Genomic DNA, 12,745 nt, shown 5'->3' with positions numbered 1-12,745 from the left:
TCTTGGTTCAACCATTAATACTGAAAGAATCTTGGTTCAACCATTAATGCTGAAAGATTGTAAAGTAGTCGTACCATTACTTGCTTTAGTCTTGTGGAGGATGATTTACTTCGTCTGTGTATTCTTTTAGTTAGTTTTACATTTTTTCATATAGTCCTACCATTTTGTTCTCTCCGTCACTGCGATCATCCTCCTCCTTACTTGGTGTCATTTCTCCCTCTTTCGGACTGAAATCGTTGAACTGAGATATTCACTTTGGATCGTATGGAGGAAGGGAAGGTCGTTGAAACATGATTGTAATGTTGAGATATTGTGATGTATTTAAAAAAAAAGTTATTTCTTGATTCTTATTTCTCTTCATTTTCTTTTTTTTCCTTGTCATTTTGTTTTAAAACATGATTGTAAATCAAAGTTCGTACTAATGAATAATTAGTTTATGAAGTCGATGTGAATGCTATTTCTTAAAAATAGAAACTATACGAATAAAAAGTTTAATTTATATTTCAGATTTGTTACATAATAATGTGTTCGTATTCTCATATTTTATTATTTGTATTTAGATATGATAAGATATAATTTTTATATCCTGATTTTAAATAATTGATTCATATGTTCTTTTGTGATGATTTATAATTTATTCATTGAAATTTTTATTAATTTGAGTTATCATTAGCCAACACTTTTGAAGTAAAACTTAAACTATCATTATTTGATTTAGAGTTATGCATAACCTAAAATTTAAGGCAACATAAACAAGTTTTGAGGATGTAGTGTTTGTTATTTGTCTTGTGAAATAATAATAATATGGAAATAAATATTTTTTTTGTTGGAATATACACATATGTTGGGACATGAAATAAATGAGAGTTGTGTGAGAGTAATATTAAACTAAATTTTTTTGATGATCTTAAATTGTCTGTATGTGTTCATAAGAGAGTTGAAAATTTATTTAAATAAAAGTTTAGTTCATTTATAGGAAAAATATATGTATAAATATAAAGATAATCTTAGATAACCAAGCAAGAAACATCACAAGTTTCATTTCAAATTAGACAAGTTAGTTACTAAGAACAATGATGTGTTGTTAACTGTGGTGAAAGATCTGGAGAAAAACCAAGTGAGACTTAAAAAAAAACAAGAGGGAATAAAATGAAGTAGGACTCGAAGTATGCTCAAATAAACAAAATAAAAGGCCATAAGAAAAAAACAAGGCAAGTATCAAAAAGATTAATTAACATCAAATCAGATGATGAAAAAGAAATATGAAATCAGATATGATGATAAGATTGCTGAATTTATTCTAACAAAGAAACATGCAAAAATAAAAAAAAATATGAAAAAGAATAAAAGATATTGAATGATTCAAAAATCAAACAAGGAAAAGATTGAAGAAATTAAACCATGATTGTTTGAAATGATAAATAAATTCTGAAATAATTCATATCAAATTATATGATAAATAAATTTTACACAAAACTTCAGTGAGATCGTCTCACGGGTTAATTTTATGAAATTTTATCTCCGACCGACCCGGTCCGACTCAACTCATGAAAAAATCACTTTATGTAAACCGTCTCACAAGAAACTTACTTCTAAATTTTATTTTATTTTATCACGATTAATAAATTAAAATTTTCAAAAAATAATTAATCAGATTGAAAATTTTGTGTTCGCAAAATGTCAAATGCGGGATGACTAGTTGTTCATTAAGATTGGATTTTGAAACAGAATTAGTATTTGGAAGGGTTTACAAAATTTCATTTGAACTACTTGAAATCTTTTCCAAATTGGAATATAAAAGGAATTTGTAGATGGGATTAATAAATGAATTTTTTTTAAAAAACATTTAACCGAACATACAAAACAGAAATAGATTTTCAGAATCTCGGAATTTCTAAGCCCATATCAAATCCAAATCAAATTTTATTTCATTTCCAAACACAATATTTTCAACATCTCACTCCATTTGATTTTTGGTAAAAACTTGTGTGAGAGGTCTCACGGGTCGTATTTTGTGAGACCGATAGAGATTACTTTTTATTTGGTTCATCTATGAAAAAATATTAATTTTTATGCTAAGAGCATTACTTTTTATTGTGGATATCGACAGGGTTGATCCGTCTCACAAATAAAGATTCGTAAGACCGTCTCACAAGAGACCTAATCTTGATTTTTCTATCTAGTGGACAACGATACATTGGCAACCACCACATGGAACATGTTCAAAATTTGATACCCAAAACAATGATGTAGGAACCTTTTGACTTATCAAAGCCAACAAAAATGACCACTATAATATCTACCAGTCTCCCTCTCCAAGCACACACGCACACACCAAACCATGTCATCCCCTTCAGAAAATACTCTGAAAATAGGCATTGTTGGGTTTGGACCCTTTGCACAATTCTTGGCAAAGACCATGATCAAACAAGGCCATAGCATCACTGCTACTTCAAGATCGGACTACTCAAATCTCTGCACTCAAATGGGCATCTCGTTTTTCAGGTATTTCATACATATATGCATACATACATACATACACACGCAAGCGCAGAAGAAATGCTAATAGATATGTCAATGTATGAACAGGAATATGAACGAGTTTCTTGAATCAGACAATGATGTTATACTGTTCTGCACATCAATACTATCCCTATCACAAGTCATCAGCACAATCCCGTTCAATTTCATGAAAAAACCAGCACTCTTTGCGGATGTGCTCTCAGTGAAAGAGCATCCGAGGGACCTCATGCTACAAGTATGTACCTTCTTCGAGATTTTGGACTCGTGTTTTATGATTATGGATTGCTTTAGTGTGTTATATGTATGGATGGAAACTAACTCTTTTTCCGGGAAGGTATTGCCTCATGAGTCGGATGTGTTGTGCACGCATCCGATGTTTGGTCCTGACAGTGGGAAACATGGATGGAATGGCCTTTCTTTCATGTATGATAAAATTCGAATCAGGAACGAAGATATATGCTCCAGTTTCCTGCAGATTTTTGCAAGTGAGGTATAACACTATGAAAAAGCAGAGCTCAGATAATTTCCAGAAGATGCATGTTTCGATTTTTTGCACAGATAATTCAGTAGCATGTGAATGTACATAGGGTTGCAAGATGATGGAAATGACTTGTGAAGAACATGATAAATCAGCTGCAAGAACTCAATTTGTCACTCACTTTATTGGCAGGTATGCATTCTAATTTACTCCAGGTTAAAACAACTGAAAATATTGATTAAACAAGAAAGTAAATTCTCTATTGACAGACTTTTGGGACAGATGGATATTGAACGAACGCCCATCGACACACTGGGATTTCAGAAGCTAGTTGAAGTGGTATTTTTAATGATCTGCGATTCATTTTTCAATCTGCACACTGTGAACTAACATTCAAAACATCTCTGTTAACTTCATGCTCAATGTGGTTCAAGGTAGTGTTGCGAAATGCCAAATCAAGAACAAAAGATTGTTAGTAAAACAAACAACGCAAATGCCATTTTGCATACGAAAGTTTATAATTCCATCCCTTCTTTACATTGCAACCAACTCTATGCCACACCAAGCTATGAATATTTCCTCACTTTGTGGCAGCAATAACCGATAATTGGCACCAACTCTAAATATCTATTTGGTTATCTACATGCAGAAGGAGAGTACAATGAGAGATAGTCTTGATCTCTTCGGTGGCCTGTTTATCCACAATAGATTCGCCAAAGAAGAGGTATGAGTCAATATCTTCTTGGAGCACATTTATTCATATGAAGTCACAATTCTGATTTGCACAAACAATGAAACAGCTGAGGAAGTTAGAACTTGCATTTGAGACAACCAAGCAGCAGCTGCGTAAGGGGGAGGATGAGAAGCAGGAACCGAGCATTCAAACCTTGCAGCTGACAGAACAAGAAGTGAACCTCTGATTAATGATCATCACAGATGATTATAAAAAATGGATGCACGAGTCCTGCGAGAAATTCCCACCTTTATGTCCTAAACACATTTGTTGCAAATGACAGCTCCATGGATTATGTGTAAGAGAACATATATTTGTATTATACTATAAATCGTAATCTATCTGATTAGAACTCCATAACTATGGATATTTCATAAGATTCAAAATCATTTGTCAAATGACAAAACCTGTGTATTTTAGGAACTAAAAAGAGAATGCATCCATTCTTTCTTCTTTGGTAACATTCATATTGTCATTACTAAAGTGAATGCCGAGACACGAAGAATCAAAGGGTAGATTCTTCACAAACATGGCATTTTACAACATCAGTCAGTGTTAACCAGAGAAAATAAGAGGTAACATAACATCATGACTTGCCTATAGCATCCAAGTTCCAACAGTATCTTCTACTATACAACATAATTTTTCAGTTTCATATATTGCAAGTCATTAAAGCGACTATGAGAGCATAAGAAACTCTTGGATAGATAGAAAAGAAGGTATCTATTGACTTCTTGTGAACAAAATCTTCACTTTGCATCCATCCAAAAAATACACCTTTGACATATTGTTGTGTGGTTTTTCATTCCCAATCAAGCGGGCCTTCTGTTCTCATTAAGCCTTGCCAAAATTTGAGAGAAAATAAAAGAATCATACAGAACAGCAATAGCAGTCTATTGATTGTTGGTATTGTCGACGTTGGAATCTTCTACGATTTTGCATTCTATAGTAGCGGAATCTGAAGAATCTGGTTTCTGAAATGAAACATTTTCATTTTTACGAGCCTGCAGTCCCATGTACCTTGCCAAATCAATCCATTGCTGCAGCAATTGAGAGAGATAGATGTCAGGTGACACGTAAAATTTGCATAATTCGCAAAAAAAAAAAAAAACAACCATTCATTAGAAATCATGCTTGATAAGGCAACAGAGCCAGGTGAATCCCTTGGACTGCCGCTTCAATACATTTTACATGTTTCGCCTTTATAAAGACTTATCTCATCTTAATATCTTAGGAGATCAGATGAATGAGGGTGGATTAGAAAATAGACAGATGCCAGAGACAAAATAAGAATCAGCTCCTCAAAGTTTGTCAAGAAAGACAAGCAACATTAGAAAAAAGTTAATTTAAATTCATATTTAAAGAAGTGTCTTTAACCTGGGTTCCCCAATAAGAGTTGACTGTTCGAGCCACAAAAGATATCATATTTACAAGTAATGCCTGGTCAGAGAACTGCTCTGAAATTCGATGCTCTATTATTCCCGCAATTACCTGTATGAATAAAGAAATTAATTTTAATACATACTTAGGTCTAATGTTAAAGAGAAAAGGAAGTTTTGAACTGCACTGTTAAACATAAAACATCACTCAACTTAACAAGTTCCATTGACTCAATCTATTCGTTTTTCACACAATCAATTAGTTCAGCATCAATCCTGACATGCTGCAAAAGAATTATTGCGAAGAGACAACAGCCTCTTCCAATCAGCTATTAAAAACGGTGATGCAATCATTTAGTCGTTTCTGCTAATGACCTCTTTAGCTATATAAATTGAAAGCTGAGAAAGTAACAAAGAGCTAGCTGAACATCCTTAGAAATGATGGATGACGACGTTGACAAAACCTAACTGCATAGCGTGCACCTGAATTTGGGTAGTGTGGGAGATAAACACATGTGGGACCAAATGCAATGGCCTTATGAACTGAGTACCTCAACAAAATATGGAAGGCAGCAATACAATTTGACCAATTATATTACAGGAAAGTAAATCATCCACTTGCTTGTTTCTGAGAAGGGAAAAATGTTCATTTTGAGCAGAAAAAGAATGCTGACCTGGTAACGTAGATTTGCTGATGTTCCAAGGAAGGATCCATAAACAAGTGCTGTTTTAAATATGGGTGATCGCTTGGTCAGTTGCTTGCTAACAGGTCTTGGATTAAGAACCTTTCGAACAGCATAAAGTATATTTGAGGAAGCCACAGCACCAATGCTAGAAATGAATCCAACACCAGCCAATTTAAAACCACCAAAGAGTACTGATGCAATTCTGTGATTCAAATTCCATTCCTTCCCCACTACATTTTTTTGAAATGCATTATCAGGAATAGACCCCAGAAGACCTTTTATAGCTTCCACGCTGTCAGGTTGATTAATGTCATCAGCAACCGGAAGGAATGACAACGTGGGTGCTGGAAGCCACACAGTAAAAAAATCTACAACTGTTCCCCTTAACGTATCTGTAATGACATAATCAAGTTCTTCAACGAATTTCTCTTTCCGCTTTTCGTATTGTGCTAGGAGGGTAGTTGTGATTGATATAGCTTCTTCTATAGCTAACCTATGAAGAAATTTTGGATCTGCCAATAATCTCTCCCTGAAACCCTGCATCAACAAACCATTGTCAACCTCAGCTACTCTCTTGGTAATTCATCATTTATTCATGCATCTGAATTGTAGAATTTTTAGAGAATGAAAAGATCTAAAAAATAACCAAAAGTCAATGTACCTGGAAACGATGAGTCAATTCTGAGATGACAGGATATTGTTCCAGATCAAAAAAATTCTGTAGCACTTCCGGTGATACCAGTCCAAGATCCAGTCCATTTTGAAGGTCCTGATTTGCATTACAAATGTTGCTGAATAAAATAGATCGAGACATATAACAGTAGTACAATAAATCAACAAAACTTACAAGATTGTATCATGATGTGGTAACCAAACTTTTAAGTCTTTTGTTACAAACAAGCATCTTACTACTAAAATAATCGTATGCCTATATTGGGCAATTATGACACTTCAAATCAGCGGTAATGGAAGTTACCTGAGTCAGTTTCTGCCTGTTATTACTAAAATTGTGCAAAAGTATATCCCCAAATAACATGTGGATTCCACGTATACTAGCAGAGAAAAATGTAGTTATAAAGAGACAATGGGAAGTTCCCTTTGGGACAACAAACAAACAGTTTTATTTCTGTCAAAATGTTTCAAACAAAAGAGAGTCACACAAGATTGGGGAAAGTGGGTAGGAAAGAAAACAGGGAAGAAAGACGAGCAAATATCAAAGGTATTCTTACATCTATTCTGTTCTTTGTTTGTGTACTACTAAATTTGGAAGAAAAAAATTTGAATGAGCAGTAATTACTCATGTTTGCAAGAGATGACATAAAGTAGATAACATATTCCCATTGATTTACAACTTTCTATCGATTAGCCCGGGAAGACAAGTTGCAACGAATATATGCAATAAACCTATACAACTTTCTATCGATTAGCCTGGGAAGACAAGTTGCAACGAATATATGCAATAAACCTATATCCAACTATCTTTGGACACATATCAAGGCTCCTTCTCAGCAGTAATATCAATACTGAGGTTTATGTGGCTACCTAGCATGCTTCTTATTAAGCAAGATGCATAATGAAACTTCATTGACTAGTCATCAATACAACTTTAAGGTTTGAAGATATATGGGGAGAAAACAGAAAAAAGAAAACCCAAGAACATTTGAGGAAGAAGGCGAAAGCCTACCTCAAACAGGACAGTCCTAGATTATGATTAACACATCCAAAAGGTTCCAAACATGCCAAATAATGCCACCCTTTTCTAAATGAATCTGTATGAAGAACTAACCTGAGGCAAGGCTTCTCTACTCCTGCCAGCAGCACTCATCACCCGAGCAATTTCAGCACGATCGAAGCAATTTCTATTGCAAGGTCTGGCAGCAGAATACCACAAGAAATCTGCAACAGGGAGATCACCTTCCCTCCGCATGAGTTGTCGTTCAGGGTCTAGCAATATAACAATTTGATTGTTCTTCTTCATTTTCTTGGAAATCCTTGCTGGTAGCCCAGTTCCCCTTGTTCCATACATGACATGGCTGGTACCTGTCACTACTACAAGCATGCCACTAGATCCATCGTCAGATACAGCTTGTAAGATGATCTGGGACATTGTGAAATCCTCGACAGCTCTGGCTTGTATCGAAAGAAATGACCTTGGCCCATAAGGAGCAGATTGATTGGGAAAATTTATATCAGTAGATGACCTTCGAGACATAGAAGGGAATCCTGAGATAAAGCCTGAACCAGCTGGAGGAGCGTACTTTCTACGATCAGCTTTAGAAAGGCCCTTTACACCTTCAGCTTGAACTGTTCGTACGATCTATCCAATCAAAAACATCAGAACAATATCATGCCCAATCTGATTTCTCTTCATTAACAACAGATGATGCTTAAATAAGTTGATCGATTTAAATGATGGCACATACAGAATATCAACAATAGTAAGATGCGTAAACACTGCCGAGTAACTGACAGCATTTTTTAATAGAATGATAACTAGGGTATGGGCATATCATACCAAGAGAATAACGCAGCAAATTTTTTTGAGCATAGACTATTCATCAATCTATTTAATTAACTTGGCTCGGGACATGACTATGTCGTTTAAGTCCAGTTATATAAAGTCAATGCTGATAAATTGATAAGCTTTTCAAATGCAATGATGCTTTCTGTGAAAAGTAAACCTATATGTTCAAAAACTCTCACCTGAAGAGATGTAGAATTTAGTTGTTAATTGTTTTGACTTCATTAATCAGTTAACATCCAACGCCAATCATGTCATCTTCGTTGGTTTTATATGATATTAAAGAAGAAAATCATCACATGGTCTTTATTCATACAAAAAGCCTTAGTACCTCGCGTGGCACACCACAAGCAATCAGCCGAACCCCGTTATCACGGCAGTAAGTTAATAGAAGCTCGTACTCCTGCCAACGCTGACACGGCCAATCTGTCACGAAAGACTTCAGGGTCTCTTCATCTATCCTGGGCGAGATATGAATCTTCAAGACAAAGCATAATAATATTTGGAAAGAGAAGTGTTACAGAACTAAGTGTGGAGAGTAAGTTCTTGGCACCACTTTTGCAAAGCCTCCTTTTTCGAACATTGGCTAAATTGAGAACTATTCTTAGCATACCTTCTCGGTTTTTATTGTTGTATACTAAGTACCATAAGTTTATTGTAAACAAGAAGGGTAATTTACCAAAAGAAAAAAAAATCAAAGGAAGTCATGAATCTGGAACAAAAAAATGACAAATATATAGCTAACTGACCCTTCGTTTTAAATTCACCGTCTGATTTTATGATACCAAAACATTTAAAAAAACATACTTAACAAAATGGAAACAATCAAAGTCAAATCTTTAACCCACCTTGATAATTCATGCTTTCAGAATTACCATAAAACTTTGCGCATATCTCAAAATTATGAATTGAGATTGAAATATTTCAAGTGGTAGTCAAAATCCAATTACAACCATATTGAATATATTCATTTCACCATATACCAATCACTCAAGTAAAACAAGTTGGCCGTAAAAATCATAACTTTGAACTATAAATCAGTTTATAAATGTATAGAAAGTAAAACCTCTTGTCCACAAATTGATCAAGCTGTTCCTGTAAGTTCGAAGGGAAAGCTTCCAAAGCCAGAGACAAGCGCCGCCCAGCTTCCACACATCTCCGCCTCAGACCCTTTACAATCACAAGCTCCAATTCCTTATCGTCGGGGATCGGGACCTGCTCCGCCTCCCCTAAATACACAATCCGGGCATTCATCATCTTCTCCAACACCTTGCTCTTTTCCTTCCCCATCGCCAACGGCTCCCCAATCACCGTCGCGTCGTAAATCCTCAAACTCGCCACCTCCGCCTCCTCAGCCGCCGCCTCCGCCGCCTCAGCCGCCGCCGCCTCAGACTGAGAACTCACCAACGTCTCATTCAGAACCGACGGAGCCGGCGCCTCACCCTCCACTGGCAAATTATCATCGGCCCGGGCCACCGCCGAGCGGAGCACATAGGCTCCAGCAGCTAGAAAGGGAGTAATAAGCACATCACGACGTTTCAATCTAAGTTTCTCGCCAGGGTACTCCCCTCGGCAATGCACCGGAATGCTGACGCCCCGGCGGCGCGTGGTAGCATAATTCCTGGTCCCGAAACAACTATTCGTAACTACAGAACAGCCCGGAGGATTCACATTTAAACCGCGGGCTTCCATTCTCTCCCAGAACTTCTTCAACACACCGAATTCGCCATTTTTCACAGCTGCAGAATGCAGTACAAAGTAGTCTAGTACAGCAGGAGTACATTGTACAGAGTTGAATTATTTGTAGCCTTAAAATTAATTTTCCGATATTTTCGGGGCTTAAGAAAAATTTATGACGTGGTGGATATACATTTGGAAAAAGTTGTGTGGTTATTTCACGACTTTGACTTAATGGCTGGATATATAAATCGTCATCAACACTTTGGCGTTTTTAAGCCAGTGGTGTTATTTGTTTTTATTCAACGTATAGATGTGGATAACTCTAACTGGAATATGTAGTCTCTTATGAGATGAAATGAGTCGATTCTGATTTATGATTATCATAAAAAATAATAATTTTGATATAAATAATAATAATTTTTATGAGTTGGATCCAATCGAAGACCGTGAGACGATTTCACAAAATTAATTCATGAGACGATCTAACAAGTGTCTTTGAGTACTACAATTTTGGGTTTTATAACATGTATGCGTCTAATAACATTGTATCTGTATAATAATTTTAAAAAGAAAGGAATTTATGGAAAACTTTGCTTCCTAAAATAAAAAAAAAAACTTGATTGTGTAATAACATTCTCATCTTTCTCAAATTTTAAATATGTTATGTTTCAGACAAATATTATCTTATAAATCATATGTCTTTATGATTGGTAAAATAATTAATTACACAGGTTGTGTGCACATAATGGATTGCTTTTTTTAACATAATTTTTTTTGGTGTTAAGCATTTTTCTATTAAAAAATTATATATTATAATAAAATTTAAAGGTTTAGATATCATTTTTTATAGTTAATTAGGAAATAATTTAAGTAAAATAAAATTTTTAATTATTAAAATCTAAGGTGTTTTATAATATTTTTGGGCTTAATATTTATAAATTAAAAATAATATTATATATACCATGATTCCATGACATACAGTTATCATACACTCCTCATCTAGAATATGTCTCTTGTGAGACGGTCTCACGAATCTTTATCTGTGAGACGGGTCAACCTTACCGATATTCACAATAAAAAGTAATACTCTTAGTATAAAAAATAATATTTTTCATGGATGACCCAAATAAGATATCCGTCTCACAAAATACGACCCGTAAGACCGTTTCACACAAGTTTTTGCCCCTCATCTATTATGACTAGCTGATCCTGATACATATGATAAACATGTTCCGTAAAAAAAAATAAAGAATGAAATAATTTTTTAAATATAATATTAAAATTTTAAATTTTTGAAATTGAAATGGTAATCTATATAATAAAATATAAAAAAATGTTATTACAATATAGTAAGATTATGTAGTTGGTTCGATAAGATGGAAAATGTTTTAGGCAAATAAAAAATTATATCACGACTCTATATAAGTATTATAGGGTGCTCTTTTATTATATATAGTAATAGATGTTAGAGTAGGTGCACGTCGAGCCAAGTGTTGGCCGAGTGTTCACAATGAAACTCTATGTATAAGCAATCTTTATTTTAATAATATTTGAAATTATTGTTTTGGCACATCTTTATCTGTATACCCATGCTAGTTGCATAGATAAAGCCCTTGAATATACAAATAGTAGAAAGAATATGAGATGCTCATATGATGAGTATCATGAAACTCATATTTGGAATACTGTATATTCTAAACGGTTCCTAGTCGATTCAGCCGCCGCTAAGAAGGATATAGGCCGCTCGAGCTTGAGACTAGTATCTGCGATGTGAGTACCATGTTTCATTGGTAGGGGACATTGTGATGTCCGAGCATGCAGATAGGTGCTCCTGGTAGAGTGCACTGAACAACCCTCCATTAAAGGACTTTCCAAGTGGTTCTCACTTATCGAGTGGAAAAGTCCTAGTTTATGGTTGTACACCATTAGTCCTTATGACCCGGGACAACATTGAGACTCTATGTGCTAGAATTACACTTTGACTTGTTTACCGACTCTCATGGGGTCATCAGGTGGCAAGGTTGGGTGTTCTGTCGAAACATATAGGAGTCGATGCATTGTAGTCGGGGATTCACCGCTTACCTACGGGTATGGATATCCTATGTGTTTTTCATGTATATGTAGTTTGAAATCTCTGATCAGAGTATGGTGGTAATTATGAAAGGGGTTTCATAGATTACACCATCGATGCAACTACGACATGACACATAGTATCGATTCATTGACAACTCTCGATAAACCAATGGTTGTCGAATCGGTCGGGATATATGAGTTGAAGGGACCGTACTGTACGCTAACCATAATTGAATGGTTCTTGCAGGCACTATCATTTGATACCTAGGGAATCATGTAAGCGATGCTGCTAGGCGTTTAACATGATTGGTTGGGTACTATCAGACTTGAGTTCTGACGTTCTTATTATCAAGGAGTTGATAAATAAGAATGGAGCAATTGGGGTATGCTCATATAAGGACATGTTTAGTCCGAATCACATGGAGATGTGAACCCACGGCTAGTTGTATCAATGAACCATTGAGGGCCACACAAGTACTAGCTTTCTAGATCCCGTTGAGAAGTAAAATAGTTCAATGTGTTGAACGGCTTATAAAGGAGTTTATAAGCGTAAGGAAAATTAGAAGTATGACTTCTATAAAGGAGAAAATAGTTCAATGTGTTGAACGGCTTATAAATGAGTTTATAGGCGTAAGGAAAAATAGAAGTATGACTTCTATGAGAGAAATGTAA

The 12,745-nt window shown here is 35.2% G+C and overlaps 2 protein-coding genes across 5 annotated transcripts; one reads left to right on the top strand and one right to left on the bottom strand.

Moving 5' to 3' along the window:
• Positions 1–2,253: 2,253 nt before the first annotated feature.
• LOC140982639 (arogenate dehydrogenase 1, chloroplastic-like) lies at positions 2,254–4,193 on the top strand. 3 transcript variants are annotated; one of them, XM_073449238.1, is made up of 7 exons: positions 2,264–2,505; positions 2,590–2,758; positions 2,858–3,013; positions 3,111–3,193; positions 3,271–3,340; positions 3,651–3,725; positions 3,802–4,193. In XM_073449238.1, exons 1-7 carry the CDS (start codon positions 2,342–2,344, stop codon positions 3,919–3,921), a joined length of 837 nt encoding a protein of 278 aa, XP_073305339.1. In that variant the 5' UTR covers positions 2,264–2,341; the 3' UTR covers positions 3,922–4,193. The 3 variants fall into 3 exon arrangements, with proteins under 3 accessions (XP_073305340.1, XP_073305338.1, XP_073305339.1); XM_073449237.1 differs by having other exon boundaries at positions 2,259–2,505; positions 2,590–3,013; XM_073449239.1 differs by having other exon boundaries at positions 2,254–2,505; positions 2,590–3,013; positions 3,436–4,193.
• LOC140982636 (protein RETICULATA-RELATED 6, chloroplastic-like) lies at positions 3,478–10,155 on the bottom strand. 2 transcript variants are annotated; one of them, XR_012176324.1, is made up of 8 exons: positions 9,387–10,155; positions 8,652–8,781; positions 7,586–8,116; positions 6,461–6,568; positions 5,788–6,336; positions 5,112–5,225; positions 4,512–4,774; positions 3,478–3,894 (listed from the first exon to the last, which is right to left on the bottom strand). XR_012176324.1 is itself a non-coding variant. In XM_073449233.1 (7 exons), the coding sequence occupies exons 1-7, from the start codon at positions 10,010–10,012 to the stop codon at positions 4,628–4,630; spliced, it is 2,205 nt and encodes a 734-aa protein (XP_073305334.1). In that variant the 5' UTR covers positions 10,013–10,155; the 3' UTR covers positions 3,478–4,627. The 2 variants fall into 2 exon arrangements, 1 of the variants encoding a protein (XP_073305334.1); XM_073449233.1 differs by having other exon boundaries at positions 3,478–4,774.
• Positions 10,156–12,745: the final 2,590 nt, after the last annotated feature.

Source organism: Primulina huaijiensis, chromosome 8 (genome assembly GCF_012295235.1).
Source record: "Primulina huaijiensis isolate GDHJ02 chromosome 8, ASM1229523v2, whole genome shotgun sequence".
Lineage (NCBI taxonomy): Eukaryota > Viridiplantae > Streptophyta > Magnoliopsida > Lamiales > Gesneriaceae > Primulina > Primulina huaijiensis.
The sequence above is the reverse complement of the archived record's forward strand: the minus strand, read 5'-3'. Positions and strand labels throughout refer to the sequence as shown.